General features: G+C 44.4%; 1 protein-coding gene across 1 annotated transcript in view; it reads left to right on the plus strand.

Moving 5' to 3' along the window:
* Positions 1 to 20,360, plus strand: part of LOC146175233 (uncharacterized) — a 32,889-nt gene extending 12,529 nt beyond the window's left edge. The window contains exons 3-4 of the mRNA XM_084584678.1: positions 14,619 to 14,728; positions 16,790 to 20,360. Of these exons, the coding sequence (XP_084440804.1) occupies positions 14,619 to 14,713 (95 nt within the window). The 3' untranslated portion in view covers positions 14,714 to 14,728; positions 16,790 to 20,360. The remainder of the gene's footprint in view (positions 1 to 14,618; positions 14,729 to 16,789) is intronic.
* Positions 20,361 to 20,773: the final 413 nt, after the last annotated feature.

Raw genomic sequence — 20,773 nt, forward strand, 5'->3', positions numbered from 1 at the left:
ACGATGTCGTTTCTAAGCTCCCTGCATCGCTGATGAGAGTAATTGAAATAGCTTCAATCCAGAGCACTCAACCAGCTTACGTGCATACAGGTCTTCTGTCCGCTGCGTCGAATGGAAAAGAAAACTTCACACGTACGGAAAAGTGAAGGATTGGGGCTGGCTTGCATATGTGTCGTTTCTTCCACAAGCAAAAAAAAAAGGGGGGGGGGGGGTATAATAATTCGTTTCCTTAGCGAAGAGTAACGCAATGTTGACCTTGTTCTTGTTTTTTTTTTTCTTGCTCAGACCAGCCGGAATATGCGTGTAGGCAGAACCTGAATAAATTATACAAAACTGCGAAAGCACACGTGGGCAAGCGTAGCTTCGTTCGTCTGCTTTTAATTTTTTTTAAGTCAGATCACTAGCGCGAAACCAACACTGGTAAGGTTGCGTTGTTTTTCAGCCACCAAACAGCGTCCAGGGCTTAATCAAAAGATCTGCTTGTACCTACACGCCACGGCTGGCTGAACCTCAATGCACGGCTGTCCTGCTTGGCTGCACCGACGACGCGCGCCGGCGAAGCTCGCTGACCGGCGAGTGACCCTTCCGTGGCGAAACTGGGCACGCATGCCCCCATCCGCGGGCTCGATGGCCCCTCGGCGGGCGTTGACTCTGCAGCCGCTTACCGTATACTCACCTCGCCCAGCGGGTTGCTTCCCTCGCGCGGAAATGTCGCGAGCATTGCCCCGCGTTGCCCGCGCTTTGGAAGCCTCCATCATCCCCCCTACCAGAACACGCCCCGGTGTGGCCCCCCTCCGCTCGTCACCCGGTTCTTGCTTTTGAAGGGTGCATCCAGCAAAGAATGGTCGTTTTCAGCCCCCTCCTCTGCGCCTTCCGTGCACGCCTTCTCGCCGAAGGGGCCAAGGAACCGACGACCCGCCGCCTCGTGTTTACAAACACAGCTTCTCCCCGCTGTGGTTCAGGAATGGTTAACACGCCCGCGGGATGGTTTCAGTAGGAGGTCACGAGGTCGGTCATCTGCAGCGCAGGTGTGAGAGAATGAAGCGTTTTAAATGGGGTCGGGAAGCGCTCATTGCTTAGAGCGAAGAATGGTCAGCCTCCGCTTTGCGTATAAGGTTGCGCGTTTGGGGGGGACTTTCTCTGATCACGAGGAGAGCAAGTGGGACCACTTAGATAGTAGCTGTTCTGGACTGCCTGAAGAGCTTGTCCACTGATTGGTGTGGAAACCGAAAACGTAAAACGTCCTTCTGCTGAGCCAGGTAGGCTTTGAGGAGTAAAGAACATGGACCTCGAATATGGCTAAACCGTGCTGATCCAATCAATTATCACAGCAGCTTTTGCAAGGATAAGATCCGATGCTGCAGCCTGTATCTCTCTAAGCCGTGCGAGAGCCTTGTCCTGAAACTGCTTTTTTCCTCGCGTTCTTTTCAGGTCTTGGAGGAGGTTTTGCTTGCACTCTATGAAACTGCGTCGGCTTCTTGAAGATATCGTTAACGCGAGAGATCGCAGAGCCGATTACTTGTCCTCTGCAGGTGATGAACCATGTATTGCATACATTCATTCTCATTAAGCTTACAGAACTTTTCTTATTATCACCCATCTCTATAACAAGGACATGCTGTACTATAATCTTTAAACCACTGACAGAATTTTTTGAATTGATCTGGTTTTTACAATGGCACAACATTGTTTCCGCAACGCATTCACGTGAAGCCGTTGTCGCATCTTTAACCCATAAACTGCCCTCTGGACCAACCCTCCTCTGCTAACTGCATATTATTAGATTTTTGTAAAGTTTTTTACAAGATTTGTCATATGCTATATACTTCACAAGCTTAGTCATCATACCAATGAAGGTAATGTTTTGAAACGAATTGATTGTTTTCTTACAGGCCATTCGAAACTCGTCTCAATCAATGGTCATTACTCTTCGCTTTCTGATGTGCACTCCGGTGTACCTTAGGGATCTCTACTGGTGTTTTTACTATTTTTAATCCACAATAATGAACTGTCCTTCCATATATGTTTCACAACATCCACCTCTTTGCCGATTATTGTGTTATTTTCCGTGAAGATAAAAACTCCGATTATATCAACTGTCTGCAGAAGGAATTCTCACTGCGATTGCTACCCGGTGTGAAAAATGGCTAATGCAACTGAACATTGTAGCTTACCAAGATACTTTGTTGGGCGAGTTGGTACTTATTCATTATTGATATAAACAGCGCGAACATGAAAACAAGGGACAAGAAACAAGAAAGCCACAGTACTTGCGCTGACTCCCCCATAATCCGGAGTCATATGCTGCTAGGACACTGGGACCGCATCATCGTTCACTCCTCGACTTCATTGCATCAGCCAACCGTTTTTCATTTATTTGACCTCATCCCTCATCCATCATGACACTCCTCTTATGCCCTGAGGCAATAAACTTCGCAAAAAAAAAAAAAAAAAATGCGCTGACTCACAACTAAGCCTAAGCCGTTTACTCCAAGGCCAAGAAAAACAAACATGAAGAAAACGAAACAGTCACGTGAAACAACCCCTGGGTTCACCTGCTGCATAAAAAATTACTTTAAAAAGTCACTTAGAAAAGACACCTCTTTGCTTGAAAGAGCAAGAGACGTCTTGCTGACACACTTATTGTCCGTTGAAATAAAATACGCTTCCACTATCTCTCTCGTTATCTTCTACGTTTCTAGTATCCCATTGCCAGTCAAGTGAAATAATGAAGACGGAGAAGAAGTGCACTCCCAAGTTTGACAGTGTTAAGATTTTATATCGCCACAAAGAGAAGATAACGAGAGAGATAGTGGAAGCGTATTTTATTTCAACGGACAATAAGTGTGTCAGCAAGACGTCTCTTGCTCTTTCAAGCAAAGAGGTGTCTTTTTTAAGTGATTTTTTAAAGTAATTTTTTATGCAGCAGGTGAACCCAGGGGTTGTTTCACGTGACTGTTTCGTTTTCTTCGTGTTTGTTTTTCTGGGCCTTGGAGTAAACGGCTTAGGCTTAGTTGTGAGTCAACGCATGTACTGTGGCTTTCTTGTTTCTTGTCCCTTGTTTTCGTGTTCGCGCTGTTTATATCAATAATGAACATTGTAGGCGTTAATCCATGCGAGTAACCAGAATTACTAATGCCCGCTTCTTTACTACTTAAACAAAGCTCTTTTAGAATCAGTAAATTTATACAACTACCTTAGAATATTTATTTCATCGAACCTCACATGGACACCCAGGTCGGGTGCGTAATTAATAACGCTAACCGCGTGCTTGGTTACCTGCGCTGTAACGTTTCAAGAGCTCCGTCCTCGTTAGAGTTATTTGCTCTATAATACACAGGCACGGGTAAAAAATAGAGCATGCATCATCTATATAGAATCCAGGTTACGAAAATGTTATGAGAGCCATAGAACTCGTCCAAAACAACTCCTTTCGTATCATTTTTTGAAATACAGCCGAGCAGAAAATTTTCCAGCCATGAAGTACGTCCTTCAACTTCCACCATAAATAACATTACGTCGCAAAATAGCTCGGTTAGTCCTTTTCTACAACCTCTATCGTAATCCTGCCATAAGTAGCCATTTTTTTCTCCAACCTCACTGCATATTACATCGCATCAATCACTATTATAAAATCGTTTTAGATAGGTGCAATACACTCAATTTCTTGCAGTTATTCATGCCTCGAACATAGACTGAATGGTACCCCGTTCCCGCAAATAGTTGCCATCAATGGTAACCGAAATATTTGTTCCGCTTTAACTAATATTGTATATTGAGAAACTTTTGCTGCTGCTTAGTGCATATATTTTGCATTTATCATCGCATTCATGTCATTGTTATTGAGATTCGTACCCTTGTAAGTAGTTCAGTTGTGTATTTTTTTGTTTTGTTAACCCTCTCCCTTCTTAAATGCCCTTGCGAGCTCTGAGGATCTCTAAATATGCGAGGCGCATCGCCGAGATGGCGTAGTGTGAATTAAAAAAAAAACAAACAAAAAACAAAGGTGACGCAGTGGTTGGGCGCTCGATTACTGTGCCCAAGGATGCGGCATCGAATCCTGCCTGGCTTAAAATGGCAGGTGGGCGTTAGAGGTGCACGTTCAAGGGAAAATAATGAATCAAGGACGAGGAATGGAGAGAGGCATACATCTGACGGAAATTAATATTTCTGAGAAGAATACATCGTTGGACACTGCTATAGTAACTAAAATATAAATTACGAACATTTTCTCTTGTGTGTGTGCGTTTCAGTTTCATTTTTTGTCGCGTACAATAGTAGATGCAGATGTATTGCTCCATGCGAAGTGGGAAACTGTCAGGGCGAATGTATTCTGCGAGTTAGCCACGATAATATTATAGTCTTCCCAGGAACAACGTACTTACCGCCGATGATTTTGTTTGCTATAGCGCAGCCTTCAAGCAACCGGTTTAACGCGGAAGTCGGTTATCGCTTCGGAACGCTTCGCAATGATAGGACGCATGGTCGACCTAGGCCAGAGGCCTGAGGGAGTATTCAAATATATTGCCCTTCTTTCATTTTCGAGCCATATGTACTCTGAAAAAAGAAAGAGAGCAGCTGTGCCACCCGCTTGACTGCCATTCAAGAAGGTCGCTCGTTTCGAATACAGCAAATTATTTTTCTCTTCGATTTCTTCCGGACGTTCGCTTTTCCGTGCACAATTGCTGCTATTGCATCGCTTCCGCGTACAGCCGCTTTCCAGTGGTGGCATGCGCGGAATTGTCAATAATCCTACCAACAAAATGTGTAGGATGAGAATTGTACAGAAAAGTTACGATCCGGCAAGCTCTCCTGTATAGAAATGGTCCCCTAACCTTATCACACGTTCTTTTTGACTCGGTATGCAATATATGTGCGTCATGCTCAGACAGCTGTAATTCTTTCGTCCCTGCAAGCAGTTCCAATTCAAGCATCTCCGAATAATTGTCCTAAATTGAGTTCAGTTACGAGCGTCACTTATGAAAATTGGCACGACAGCAAGCTGTGAAATCTTGCACCGTTTAACGACGGACTTCAATGGTTAATTTGTTATAAGAATAATTAGCTGAGGGCTATTTAATACAGGCGGCGAAAATGAGTTTTCTGTCTTCACTGGCGCGACCTCACGCCCTTCGTCTTTTAGTGTTGTCTATGGGCTGCGACCAACAATTAGATCCTGGAATCTTTAAGCGCATATCCCAATGTGTTACACAAGAAGCTCTGCGTTTATATGCAGATTTTTATTTATTTAAAATAGCCCTGAAGTCCGGTTATCGAGGGTATTGCATAGGGTGTGGGGCTACAGTGTGGAGCGCATATTAGAAATTTTACTAACAGGAAATTAATAAACCTGTGTAGTGTAGACAAACGCCTTCCAAACCGGATTGCATATTCTAGTATTGCAAAGTGTGTAAAGCGCACTTGAGCTGAACTTGAAACTAAGTGTTTTCATTCGTGTGATTTTTAATGAAAAAAAAAACAGTGTAGTATATCATTCGCAGCATCTGCAATTTCTGGCAAATTGAGCCTACGCCTGAAACCGAATCCAAGGACGAAGGAACAGCTAAGATAAGTCATGACAGGTGCCACTTCCTTATTCCCCCTCTTTATAGAAGCCAAAGTGCATGGTCACTGTCATGGAACCATTGAACTTTGTTACGTATGATACCCTTCACGACGGCTTGCGCAACCTAACAGCGGAGCCGCAGAGACATGTCCTATTTATAGGGGACATAAAAATTCGCTTTGGTTAAGCCGGTGTGTGCAGTACGACACGTCGGGCTTGCTTCCTTAATGACACCAAGCTTGTTCATTCGACATACAACAAATCGTGTTGCGCTCAGAAAGATAAAATACATTAACCCCCTCAATCATTTATACTTAGTGTAGGGCTTCCTTAATTGCAACATGTGTTCTTCTCCCAGTTTCTTATAATCAATGGCATCAATAGCCCTGGGGAGCTCTGCTATTTTACGCGCGAAGCAAAAAGACACTTCCCCGATTCGATGCGACATTCTAAGCACTGTTAAAAACAATGTTGTGGTTTAGCTTGGCTAAGCATAGATATACATTTAGGAGCATTATTTAGAAACTGTAGCGCTTTGCTTTCTCACTTCTGTCCATGCTTTACAGTGGTGATTAACTTGTGCTTTAGGCCTTTATTGAAATGAGGGTGGCTATTAAGATGGGTTTATAGTGCAATTTCGCTTCAAGAAAAGAGAACATCCGTACCGGAGCGTGAAATAAGTCAAACATGCTGCCCATATGACGTTCACAAGTGCAAAATGCCGGGCTACTGCATAACGAATATAACTGCATATTGCATAACGAATATAGCGTTGTTATATTCGTTATGCCCATATGGCGCCCAGGTTTAACGCAGTGCAAAGTAAAGCCGATATCTTCGGTCTTGGTTCGAAACCTATGCTCAGCGAAATCTCTCCTAGCGGCTGCTTGACGGAGGCTTCGGAATCGCGCTGCAGCTGAATCCAAGAATGTGGTTAGCGACGTCACCTAAATCACTGGCTGCATTTTGCTCTTGTGCTCGCAATCTGAAGCGGCAGGCGGCCTCTGAGCCTCAGGTTCCAGACTTCCGGCTCACACGCTGCTTCGGCCTCTCCTGCTGCGACGCAGGTTAAACACCCACCGACCTCTCATGAAGCACCGTTAACTGTTCCGCTTCCGCGAATCCCTGTGCCAGCTCGCAATTTCCCCAGGCCCTGGTGCCAGGTTGCGTCACTGATGCCATTCGTGATCGTGACTTCCCGGTCGTCTTCCGGCGAGGAGAAGGCGTGCCCGCCACCTCCGCCCTTGTGTGTTATATTCTCCCCGTGGATTGCGCCCACGCCCTCACAGCGTCAGGCTCATCACGTTCCCCGAATCTTCCTCGTCTTGCGGGGCCTTTCGCGGAAGACGCCTGCGTCGCCTGACACGTTGGTGAGAGGCCCTCAAGATGGGACCGCTGAGACATCTGCCTCCTCAAGCGCCAGGCTGGGTTCTTCCTGGTCCCGCTAGACTGCTCATACCACGTTGTACCGCTCCGAAATATACTGTTGCAGCAGATGTATGTGCTTACTGACAAAAGGAGAGCCAACCATTTCTTTCTCGGATTGCTGTTGTTTAAGGTAAATTGTCTTTGAACGCAGGAGCAGGAGACTGCCAAGATACAACTCGTAGGAAGAAACAGCTGGTAATGCTGCCAGCGGGTTTCGAAAATTATTCTTCAGCTTGTCCTTGTTTTGCTATTCTTCGAAACACAAACTAAAAGAAACGAAACATAAGATTTACTTTTAGTGATTCGGATATAGCGGCGCGTTTCTGCCATTATGTTGCAAGCAGCAGGGGTGCATATCGAAAGAATTCCAGGCTAACCTCGCCCCCCACCCCGTATCCTGAACCTATAGATTACAAGCTGCTCCCCCCTGTACTGCTAGCTCTGTAAGCGGCCCAGGTTGCTGTTTGGCTGTGCCGCGAGGACGGCGTGCACGCGCTTTTCTATGTCTACATGGTTCAAAAGAAGCCGTATTTTATATCCGTATATAAGAAGACGCTTGATCTGTTTATGGTTATGTTAGCGCTGACCTGAAAGTTATTTGCATAGAAATGGCGAATTTCGCTCTACTCGGTTCACTTTTTTTAGAATGCTATTTATTACATTCCGCATGAACGTCATTAGCAAGCACTTTATTTGCGATACGAAGGTCGCATATTTACCTAAGACGAAGAAATCGCCGCTAGGTGCAGCATACGTGGAAAAAGCTTTGGATATCCTTTGCGCACATTCCCGTACACAGTGTGTCAATTTATTAACACCCACCGTTACTCACATCTAGATCGCAAACAACTAAAGCGCCTCGCACACCGCAGTGCGAGCTATGCTGAGTAGATTGTGAAAAACATTTGTCGAGGGAAGCTAATGCCTTCATGGTATATCGAATGTTTGGGCGCAGCTCCTTGTGATATATGCAATCGCGCACAATTGCTTCCGGCGGCATATCCAGGGTATATCCTTTGCATGTATCTTTGCAACCTTCGTCCCCTCCCGCACCCAACGCAGTCGCCAGATGTGTTTCTTCCCTTCGAAAGAGAAAGGCCCTGATCTCCTTCTGATGGGCATTGAAGAAGGCGGTTCTCCTCTCCGCGCTGGGAGGGCGAGCTGCCTGAAGTACAGCTACCGTGCAGACCAGCCTAGGCGATCTTATCCGAGTGGGCGCGTTCTCGTCGCGTGCTGCGATGTGGGAGAGGAGGACGAAGCAGGAATAGTGGCTTGCAAAGGAGGAGGACACCCCGCGTGGCAGTGACGTGATCATGACGCGTCCCCGGGGACTCCCGGGGAAAGCCGGGTGCACCGACCGGTTCGTTGATGGCTGCTTGCCCCCCGCGAAATCAGCACGCTGTGTACAAAACACAGCCTTGCATGGAGTGCGCTGTCGCCACCAGACTACCAGACAGGTGCTGCTTTCATAGCCTCGCTTCGGCAACCAGTTGCTTTCCAAGCAATATAGAAGCATTTTGTACTTCCTCAACCGCGTCACCTAGGGTGAAGGGTATTTTCTCATATTCATGCACCTAAGACTAAGAGATAACTTAATCTTATCTCTCCCGTCGTTTTGGCAGTGCAGTGGCTTTTCTTTAGGTCGAAGAGGCGGATAGTGGAAAATTTCGAACCCAGTCGGAGTAATAGACCGTTTACACGGTGTAAAGCGTATAGGTATAATCTATTCACAACTACAGGTACCCGCCCGTAAACCAAGTTCTCTATAATGAGCTGTGCAAAAAGCCAAAAAAAAAAAGCTTGCGAAACAGACACTTTATACATAGGTCGGCAAAGCAATACGATACAGGTTGGAAAGTACCAAAACAGGGACTCAATGCGTTCAGTCTTCCCAAAATAGCAAGAAGGAAAGAATTGGTTAGGGAGCAAGTACGAGGTCATCTGCATATGCTTCCATGTCTGACACTGTACCCTACGAGGGTACATCTGCTCTCTATCCCCCGGCGCTCGTGTAACAAGCAAGAATAATTCGGCATCGACGGTACCTCAAAAATATTGCGAAAGAAGTATTCTCGTATAGTGGCGTAGGGAAATTCACTCACTGTTATCGCATTTTGGAATTCTTGAGAAATTGGTTCTTCTTCTTAAACGCCTACTTCTGACGCGGTTCCGTCTTGCAGAGGCTGAGTGATAATGGAAAGCCGAAGTAATTCAATTTGTTCAGAAAGCTTATTGCAGCAGTAACACCTTTATTTGGTCTTCGTTTTCCTGCACCGATTCCACGCACGGTGATTTCATAAAAGCGGCACCACAATAGGAAACATTAGGATAGTTAACCAACACATACAGGCCATATTCTCATGCTTATGTATTGCATTGAAGGGACTTGTCGGTATGGAATGTGCAGCATTACATTTCTTCTAAACTGTTGGACATCGGAGCTATTCGCTTTGACCAGTGCAGAACTGGGAAGATAAACACTTTCCTTTCTGGTTCAAATTTAAGAGGGGTTGCGGGGCTGAAGGATCAACTTTTGAACTGTTGCCAATTTCGGTAAATGTTTCAGAAATGGCACATCTTCCCTTGTTGGAATATATCTTAAGTTTCAACATCTTAGCACGAACAGAAAAATAGCTATATAATGATTAATTAAGTAAGGGCTCGTATACTAACCGTTTGTACTTAGATAACGTCTAGGTAGCTCAATGTGCAGGACAAGGCCAGTTACGTTTTATATATGACGTATAATGACAGCACTTTAAGAAGGAACTTCATTTTGTCTGTGGTCACATATTTGATATAATTTTCTCAGATAATAATTACGGAATCCAAAAATTACCTTAACTTGTTCCCAACAAAACTTTAGTCGAGTAATCACCTTGAAAAAGCCCTTGACGAAACAGTTTTGACATGGTAGATTTCCACACAGTTGTGCTCGTGCAAAAAGTGCAAACTGAAAAATATGAGTTCAGAGGTTACAGAAGATATTGCTCATATTTAGGGAAAGTAACAAATAAATATGGCCTGGTGCACACGTTGGGTCATGCTTCGTGTTGCCCCTTTTTCTTTCAGATCTATATATTGTCTAGTGTCCTTGACAGCGCTCGTGAAATGCTTTCCTTGGTTGCTTGCTGGGCGCCCCACTTCGTCTAGGCACCATGTTCTATCTCCATCTTGTCAAGCACTTTGGTCAGCCTGGCTACCAGTGATGCGAAAAAAGCGTTCGAATATTACATGCTGCGTTTTAGTCAAGCCAAGCTACAATTTCAATATGCAGTCAACCTGCTGTTGCCACTACCCAAACTTTGCCTTTTCTTTCTGTTTTTCCTTTTAGCTATCTGCTGTGCTCTCGACAGTAGGTTTGTTTTGGACTGAAAGCGCGCAAAACAAGCGCTTTAAGTTGAAGATACGCTCCGCGTTCAAACTGTTGCCGCTATACAACTACGTCTTGAAATGAACGTTCATAAGCGCTTTCGGTGGTGAGTACACCCTATATCTAAAAAAAAAAAAATTGTTTATTTCTTGTACTGCGCAGGTGACTGCCATGCATGGGGAGAAGTTTCTTTATTAAAAGCACAATCCAGAACAACAAGACTTTAAAAACGCGTTTTCTTTTGGGTAATGTGTTTATTTTAGCACCACATCTTCCCTTAAGCTAAACCGCAATTCCTTACTAGCTGAAATGCCCTATTAAAGTTTACAGCGCGGGAATATATTTTTTTCTCGCAACGTCAGAGCTGACAGGGAACACAAGTAGCAGCGAGAAACAAATGCCTATAAGCATGCCCACTTCGTGAACACGAGATACTGCAGAGAAATGCGTGTTTCATAGCCTAAAGAAAAAATTATTTCTGGATTGTTGGTAGCGGTATGCTGACAATGTGTTTCGTGTACAACGCATGAATATATATCACACTAATGCGAAAGGCGTATTTTAAGTAGTTCCTCATAATTACAGGCGTCATTAGTAACGAGCAACGGATTACTGCGGAAAGCGTGTGGTAAGAATTTTCTCGATTCTTCAACTGGCAACCATATCAGTAATATCAAATGTGGACTCCTTTGCAGCTCCTATTCTGCGCCTACAGTTGTGATGAAAACTCTTGTATCTGAGCAGTAACGTACTCAAGCCTATTGGTGTCGTGTGTATCACGCAATACTTTGTAAAACTGAGACACGGAAACATGTATTTGCTGTCCGCAAAATGCATTTATTTTCATATAAAAAATGTGGCAGAGTTTCCGCGCCATGTTCTCTGCCGTCATGGTATTGCACAAGAAGGAAGTATACAACAGTTGCATCTTACCTTTACTCACCTATGGGTCTGAAACGTGAAGGCTAACGAAGGGCGTCTTACTTAAGTTGAGGACAACGCGGAGGGCTATGGAACGAAAAATGGTAGGGGTAACATTAAGAGATAGGAAGCGTGCAGAGTGGATCAGAGAAATAACTCAAGTTACCGACATTCTAGTGGAAATCAAGAAGAAATGGACATGGGCAGGACATGGAGTGCGAAGAAAGGATAACCGATGGTCGTTTAGGGTAGCAAACTGGATTCCAAGGGAGAGAAAGCGCAGCAGGGGGCGGCAGAAAGGCGGGTGTATGAGGTTAGAAGTTCGCAGGGGTCAAGAGGATGCAGCTAGCACAGGACCGAATTAATTACTTAAAGCGCTTGTTTTGCGCGCTTTCTGTCCAAAACAAACCTACTGTCGAGAGCACAGCAGATAGCTAAAAGGAAAAACAGAAAGAAAAGGCAAAGTTTGGGTAGTGGCCCTGAAGTGGGTATAGTTAGGCTGATGATGATGATGTTCTGCGCCAAGTGATAATGTCATTATTACAGCACTTCACCACTGCACCAATAACTGCTTAAAACATCTCTCATGCTAAGTATTTCAAGGAAAACTTGGGTAATCAATTGTAGGTGGTGAACAGATCAGAAAAACTAGCACAAAAAGCGCACCTTAGTTATTCCATGTTAAAGTTTATGCCGGTTAGTTTTTTCATGTTTCTTAGAATGGGTTAGCACAGAGGCCGTAATTTTGGAGGCCTGGAGGCGTGTGGTAGACATAGACCTCAAAGCTCGTGCTTTGCAATGCGGCTTAAGGGGTGTGCTATTACCACTACATTTAATTCGTACCTCTTAAACTCTTGCACAGTTAAGAAGCAAATAACACCACTTTTCTGCTTCACGCATAAAAGCATTTTAGCCGCTTCTCAATGACCAGCGCATCGCGCGAACCAAGCAGGCATGAGTAACAGTTGTGTATATTCTGTTTTTTTTTTTCTACCTTGAAGAGGGATATGTTGCGCAGAAGCGTGTGGCGAGCTGTTTTTTCACCTCTGTATACTCAGAGGGTGCTTATCTCATGCTGCTTTGCTCATGAAGAAAACACAAGGAGTGCACTTTCCCAGACCACCGCGGGGCACACACTACCCCCGGGAGCAAGCGCCAGGAACGGGAGCAGCAGCCCACGTGATGGGCACATGGCTTGGGCGAGTAACACACGCTGGGCGGAGGAAAACTTGGCGGGATGGAGAGAGTCAGTGTTAAGTTAGTGCAGCGTCGCTACTGCACAGAGTGCGGCGACCACGCAAAAAAATAAAGCAGTAAGTAGTCGCTGGGGGATTCGTGTGCAAGGGGCGCGCACAGGTGCGACGTCGCATGCTCACGCCGTCGCCCGGCTGATGAGCGGCAAAGAGGGAGTCGCGTCGTCTTACAGGAATCGTTGCCAAGAGGCGAGGGTACGGAGAACTAGATGTGGTGGCAGAGAGCAGAGGGAGGTAGACAGGTTTGTTGGAACCACCATGGTTGGAACGACCGTTGGCTGCTGTGTAGCTGCTGCGTCCCCTGCGGGAAGGCCCCCTCTCGGCGGCCTCTCTCTTCTAATGACGGGTCCACCGCCCGCGCCAACCGGTCCTGCTGTTGGAGAGCGCCGCAGAGTGAACGGGCTCTCTGCGAGTAGAGGCTGGGCGGCCTGCATCAGCTGGGGCTTCCCGCGCACCGTGGTTGGCTTCCCCCTCTGGCTGAAGCCGATGATGTAGCAGCGATCAGCTGCGACCGGCAGTGTCCTCTCCCCCATTTGTTCTTGGCCCTTTCCCCTGACGCCCTTGTCATAGCAGCAGGTGCGGTTTTTTCTCCGAGAAACAGGAGGTTTTCTGGCAGTCAGCGTGGGTACCGGGGCTGAAGGCAATGTATAGGGACCGCCTTTGACAATAGTAATATTTCTCAGGGCTGCCGCTAACTCTTGTTTGTATGCAGCAAGCACCCCGTATTGAATTTCACTCAGACAGTAAGCAAAGGATTAAGTGATACGTTTTCATATCCATAACATTAAAATTGGAAAGCAATAAAGTGCTGAAAGTGTGAAATTGGCAATATTCTGAGTATTTCTAGTTCGTCAATGTAAACACGACAGAAAACCCTTGCTCGGTGCGCTTTTTTCCGTGCGTTGATGAGGCTTAAAGAAACTATGGGCTTTTAAGGAATAATTACGTCCTGGTTAATTCATGACCGGTAACCAAGTATTAAAAACACCTTCAGCACTGTATGAACACTTCTGGCAATGTCGCTGAGTCGATATTTTTATTAATGTGCTGAGAAGAGACATTGCCGCGAGACGTTATTACATCGCATGAAATGGACCGTAAGGGCTATTTTGAATTTTGTTACGAACGATGGCTAACATGTCAGCCAGATTTCTTTAAGGCCAAAACGAGGCCGCAGTCTCCTCGTGGATGGAAACAGTTGTGCATATTCTGTTTTTTTTTTTTCTACCTTGAAGAGGGATATGTTGCGCAGAAGCGTGTGGCGAGCTGTTTTTTCACCTCTGTATACTCAGAGGGTGCTTATCTCATGCTGCTTTGCTCATGAAGAAAACACAAGGAGTGCACTTTCCCAGACCACCGCGGGGCACACACTACCCCCGGGAGCAAGCGCCAGGAACGGGAGCAGCAGCCCACGTGATGGGCACATGGCTTGGGCGAGTAACACACGCTGGGCGGAGGAAAACTTGGCGCCGTACATTTCTCCGACGCTTCAACAGTTAGACATCCTTCACAGCCCTCTCTAAAAGGACAAATATTTCAAGCACGTTCATCCTGCTCTGTCTGCGCACTGTAGAATGAAACTAGAAATAAAGGTGACCTGACAGTGAAACTTGAGCAGATCTGCGTTCTGCAAGCTTCAACATATTCAATGCAGGCATATGTTCTTCACACACCTGCCGTTCTTTGCAATGTGTTTCTGCCCGCGGGATGAAAATGTCTTATCAGGGCCCGCGGTTCATATCATACCCTTAAGAATAGTGCCGTGTAGTCCAATTACGTCTCGTGACAGGCACAGGAACACTGATCACGTGGTGCAGAACAGAGCTGCTAACTCCCGTGCTTCTGGGGAAGTTTATAAAACTGAAAGAACGGCAATAAATGTCCACGAGGATGCCGCCGTGACCGGGGATCCGCTCCCGCATCCTTGGGCACATCAGTCGAACGCCCTAACCACTGCGCCACTACGACGGGGTCCAACCATTTATTTCTGTACTGTTTATTTGCCGTATCTAAGAACAGCTTACTGCTTTTTGAAAGTTGTATTGTTGAAAGAATTGAGTAATTTGTTCTTTTGCAGATTCCCACAGGCAAAAAGACAAGAGCTGTTCTTTCAAAGGAAGATGCGACGACGTGCTTGGCCGCTCGGAGATGACGGGAAGGACGCCGTACTGATCGCCAATGGACTTCGTGAGTGGAGATTTGCTTTTTTTTCAGCAGCAGTACGATCTCGGTATGTACGATACCACGGGCCTGCTGCTTCTGTAAATGCAGGACTTAGGCAGAATCTTCTAACTCTTGATTCTCTTGCTTTGCCTTTTACTACAGAGGGAACCTTTGCGTCTGAGTTTGTTCAATAAACGATTTTAGTCAGGATGCGTATGATCGTTACCTGAGCAAGATTTCTGATCTTTCAAGAACAAAAAACTGCATCCTACGCTCTTTCTGCGAAGTTATGCAGGTGTAGCTGTAGTCGGCCAATATTGTACGCAATGAGATCGTTTAGTTGTCATTTTTTGAACAGCGTCAAAAAGAAAATGCCGTGCTTTACATATTATGAAAAGTACCAATGCTGCAGCGCAGTCTTATAAACTTGCCCACCGTTTGTCTGAGTGACGTTCCTAAATTTGTGCCCACAGAACCCCCGACGGCACCCACTTTAAATGAGAATAGTTCATCGAGCACAAAGTAAATGCTGCGGTTGTGATTAGAAATATTTATTGTGTGCTAGAGGCAGTAAACGTTTCACCTACATGCCTGTGTGACGTATAATTAACATATGCTCATTTATTGCGCGGAAAACCATCAGTGAAGTGAAAATGCACATATTTCAGTGTCGCCTCCGATAATTTGAGCACTCCGTGCACAGTGAACACACTTTGTATCTTCATGGTCACACAATCAGAACGGAACCTTACTCGGTACTATGAATGAGAACTGTGCAACTACGGGAATAATGAATGCACAGTGGGAAAATATGCGCGTGGCATACAGAGTGCATTCCATGAATATGCATAAACAAGCCAGTTTCATTTTAATATCCGTACGTTTTGCCCATGGTCAAGGTTTTTGGCGCAGTTAGAAACCAGGAACATTGATACTATTGTAAATAATGTAAGTCGAGTGGAAGGGTACTTATGCTGATCAGAGTCGCGAAAAGTTGAAGTAAATGAAATCGAAATAACCACGAAGGAAGAATTGCTTCCCAGTAAAGATACGACGTGCAAGTCTTTCTTGGTTGGGGATATGAAAGAAAGAGGGTACAAATCAAGAAATTTGCATAGAAAGAACGTTTAAGGACGACGTGAAGAAAGCGCTGGGGGCGCTGCAAGATGATCCTGGCTCCAGCAAAAAAAAAAAAAAAAAAAGAAGGTAGGCTAGTTGTGAATTAGATCAGTAAAAGCGAACCACCTGGAGTTGAAGAACGCAGACAGTCGGCCGCTAAAATTCAACCGCAGTTTCCAGGTACAGGAGAAAAAGATAACGTGCGCGTTGGAGATCCTGCCGCATAAAAATTCATCCTTGGGATAGGTTCACCCGTGAACGATAATTGGCACTTTTGCAAAGATATTTCATGGCTACAAGCACTGGTCGTGCCTTATTGTCAACAAGAAATTCGTAGAATATTTTTAATAACACGGTGGATTGTATAGGCCAAAACACCATCTCAAAGACAGCTGCCTAAATCATGCAACTAGGAGATAATGTCGCGGGAAGGTGAATGGTATACTGCTGCCGCAGTAACAGAACTAAATAGAGCTAAAAATTCTATATATATATATATATATATATATATATATATATATATATATATATTTAGGTGCATTGCCGGTCCATGTTTTTATTTTCCGCGGGATCATTTAGAGGCATGTAAAATCGCTTTCATGCTGTGATAAATTAGCCGGCTGTATGCAAGGTTCTGGCCAGGTGTTTTGCTTCTTCTGCCCGCAGACTTTTTGAAATTAAAATACGGGAGTAAATGTCGCCACACCTCTTTAAGTCGGCAGAGTAGATATCAAAGCAAAATATGGGCAATGCACCAAGTGGAATGTTTAAGTGCAAGGCACCCTAGCTGCCATAATGACGGTCAGTTTTCTTTTATACGAAGCTCTTTTCTCGGTTAACAAATAGAAAAGAAATGCGCACTGTGCAACTTTTTGCGCATAAAGGAATGTAACCCTTTTCAGAAATAAAATGCCAATCAAGGAATCTTAGCTCCTCATGCTTAACGATGTTTACCTTTTCTTGCAGGTAGGGTTCCCGTTTTCCCAAAACAGCCAAGCATCCCGGCCTGTTTCCCATTGCTCCAAGGCACCACAGGTGTTCATCGTCCCGAGGCATCAAATAGGCACAGAATATCCACCACGTTCCTCACTGGTTGGGGCAAACTGGCTGCCGTGATGGTTGGAACATGTATTGTAGCCCCTTGCATACTGTCTGCTGCCGCCGAATATTTTCCTCGGCTCTGTGTTCATGTCAGACGCTTTGGAGCCTGTTATTGCCTTGGTTGCCGCCGTCAAGTGGCTCAAGTAAAGAGTGTGTTTGCTTTCGTTAACAGAGGTCGCGATGGGCGCAGCAATAAACGTGGCAAAGGCGTATGCGCTGCTTTCTAGCCGATTGGTCGTTTTTGTCACAAATTGTCATATTGAGTACGCATAGAAGGTCAGATGGTGCTTTAAAATTTGTTTCCGCAGGGATATTTATTGACTGACTACGGCATAGATTCGTCGAATGGAACAAAAAAGTACGCACCTTTGTCCGAAGACGTCTCGAAATTACGCAGCAAAGGTAATAATTCCTATTATTAAATACAATGAAAGCAATCAGGCTACATAATCTGTTATTGGAGAAGTTCATCTGCTATATTACCCTTGCGTTAACTTTTCAAAAGAATGTTTTGGTTCTTTGCGGACCAACATACAAGCGTACGCTGTGCTGCAATACTTAAGCATGTTGAGATAAGAAAATAATTATTTAAAAATTAAGTAAACGGTAGCAATGAAAAGCAGCCCTGCAAGAGTCGCTATTATGCCCAGATTTGCTGATAAGTGCCAACGGATGTGAAGTCTGTCCTTTTCTCTGCATGGTGTCACTGAATCTAAGAAGAATTTAAAGCGAACACATGCTTCTTTACACCGCTAAAGGAATATGCTGAACGCAGAGGCACATCAATGTCATGTATATATGAATCGCTTATTTACACATTTGCTCTATTTTTGCGCTGATCAGTATTTTAATGTTCGTTATTTATGCAATCGGTTGAGCAATGTTTTTTATTGAAAGTGTGTACAAATCAACAAGGATCTCTGAGGCATTCGCAAACGAAAGTTCGTTCACTCGCGTAGGTTACAGAGTAGATTTGTGCAGCCTCGGTTTGTGCATGCCGTAATTGATTCAAACCAGCCGTCTTGAAGAAGACACCTGATATGTGCGGAGAATCTGCGGTGGGATTTTAAGCGCAGCCCTCCTTGTGGGCTGGACACATCTCTTGAGACTGCATTTTCTAACTCAGAGCCTAATGTCTTCTGTTGAACATTTCCGCGCGGTGCCTCCAAACTGTGAAAACTCAATTTGTATAGCTATATTCTGAAATTTTATAATCTATATGAGAATACTCGTAAGAACTATTTTAGTAAACATAGCTCACTATAAGCGTTATTACCTGCCAAAGTACTTTTTGTTTGTGCTTACATACTGGTGGAAGGCAGAAATATGTGGTGTTTGCTGCATACAGGCGTTCACTTTGTATGTTCATCATGTGTTGAGAACCTGCCACCTGTACTGTCTCTTGTTTCATCCATACTTTGAGCATTGCATGGCGCATCTAAACCTGTGTGGTGGCATGCTTGCGGTGAATGAATCGATGTTGAAATTCTGTAATTGTGCGTGAGTTTGTTGCAATAGGGGTAGAAAATATCAAATCCCCAATCTTTTTCACAGTAGTGCTGCACATTGTTTTTCCTGAAAATAGCTTTTATGCATAATTTTTTTTTTTTACTTTTCATGCTCATAATGTTTCTTATAGCGATAAATCATTAATTGCTATGCCGATGAGACTAGCGCGTTTTTTGCCGTTAATCGGCTTGGGTCATTGTTTGTGTGTTAGTCGTTAAAATACTCTAAACATCATTTCACGAGAACTACTCTGGAAGTTGTTTCCTCAATGAGCCATCCTTTCTATCGTACCACGGCCAACATACTTAACGGTGGTGTTTCTGAACTGCGAATTAAGCTGGTTTTCTATTTTCTCGAACTCCATAGCTTACCAGAAGAATAGTCAAAGGATTTACAGTAGTCACGCTCATAAAAGCGGTTAGAATTACGAGGAACCCTGTAGAGGGTTAGTTGTATGTTCATTTTTACAGTAGTCAAGACTTCAGGATATAGATTCCCAACTTCTTGACAAACTACGTCGACTTCTGTAAAACGGCGAGTTGGTACATAAGTAAGCAAAAAACAGCGCAACAACGGAGACAAGAGGGTAGAAAGAAGACGGAACGTCGGCTTGAAGCGTCACGTACTTTGTCCCAAATTAACAGCATAAAATTGCTGCCTCTTCGAATGGCAGGATCATTGTGCTTTAGATGTTATGAAACATTCCTTACATATGCAGGAGAGAAAAATGTTGTATGGCTTTGAATCACATGATAGCGGAGTACGATGGAATCGACGGCATTGGCGTTTTCTTTCTAGAGAAATGGTGCGAACCACAGAATCCGATGCCAAAACTGCGGAGATTGTCAGTTTTGGTTGCTAGAAGTTTTATGCCTTATTGCCTTCTCTTCTATTTTTCGCCGAGGTATTAGTGCTCATTCATGGCAGGCATACTTAAATTAAAACGCAGCTTGACTACGCGTTTCCTCTTGGCAGGGAATTTTCAGTACTGCTGACATACATAGCCTGTAACATAAATCTATGTTCCTGAAATTTCTGCAGTGTTTGATTTCATATAGGCTAGGTTATGGTGAGAAATGTTATGTCGCCAAGTACTTATGAATGTAATTCTTATGTGGCTGTTTGGGAGAGGACCTCAACTCATGGGCTTCACCATTCTTGTTGTGTACACTGTAGAATACATAGCCAACCGCATACTTTTCGTGGCCGTACGCTTCAGAGGGCACCAATTTTAATTTCACTAAAGATGAATCAATCATCCTTCATATCGCTACAGCAGTTTCTTTGTAGTAAAAATGAAGCCAAGGCGACAATTTGTTACGAGCAAACCTTGCTCTGATGTTTTCGGACACAGCCCTAGTATGTCTATTCTTTCACCTATTATGATTTCATTTCAACCTGAGGCTCTTGAGACACATGAATGAGCAAAATGTTACGATCACACATGCTTTATGACCCATCCCGCAGTTTCATGTAAAACAGTTCAGACCGAATTTCTTATATTTTGTGCAAATTCTACACGCCTGTGGAAAACTATCAATTCGCTGTATGAGTTCCAGAAAGCTCGTTGTTGGTTTCCGTAACGAAAAAAAAATCGGTTTTGCTAATTATATGAGCCGACGCCTGAGTGAGCTGTTATGGAATACATCATAAACTGCGCAATTGGGTCAGTAATGTAACTGTGATACGGCAAATATTATTCTTATGTTGGATGTCATATGTCAAGAACTGCAGACATTTTGTCACCTTTGTGCCTATAACATCTGAGGTTCTTAAGTATTTTTTGTTATGCCCAATATAGTTACCTAGGGATTTTCCGGTGACCATTTCCATTATATCATTCTAGTTATGGCCGTCTATGTGCATATACACGTTTATAACGGTGTTCAATTCATCCTACTGTCATAAAAATAAAGGCTTCATTAACACACACTTGATCAGTATATCGTCGCTTCCTTCTACTCTGCATGCAGATGAGAGACAACAAACAAACGGAAGACACTTTGTAGGTAAGAAGCTCCTGTTTACCGGCCCCCGTGATGGACCCTCTCTCGCTTTCATACTCGCTCTCCAGTCTAAGCAGAAACTCGCATAACGAAGCCGTCCGATCATGCCTGCGTTACTACTTCGTAACTGAACTGTCCTGGAAAGCTGGATTCCAACCTGACTCTGCAATGTTAGTGCTGAAACCTGTGTTGGCAGCTCAATGTCAGTTGGTGCCATGACGTCACACAACGCGACGAAAAGAGTGATGTCCCCTGCCAGAGACATGCCTGTCACTATGCTCATAGCATCGGCACTAGGTGTTCTGGAGAACGAGGTCTAAAATGACAAAGCTAT

Source organism: Amblyomma maculatum, chromosome 11 (assembly GCF_055883805.1).
Source record: "Amblyomma maculatum isolate TAMU_Amacu chromosome 11, ASM5588380v1, whole genome shotgun sequence".
In the NCBI taxonomy this organism is placed as follows: Eukaryota; Metazoa; Arthropoda; class Arachnida; order Ixodida; family Ixodidae; genus Amblyomma; species Amblyomma maculatum.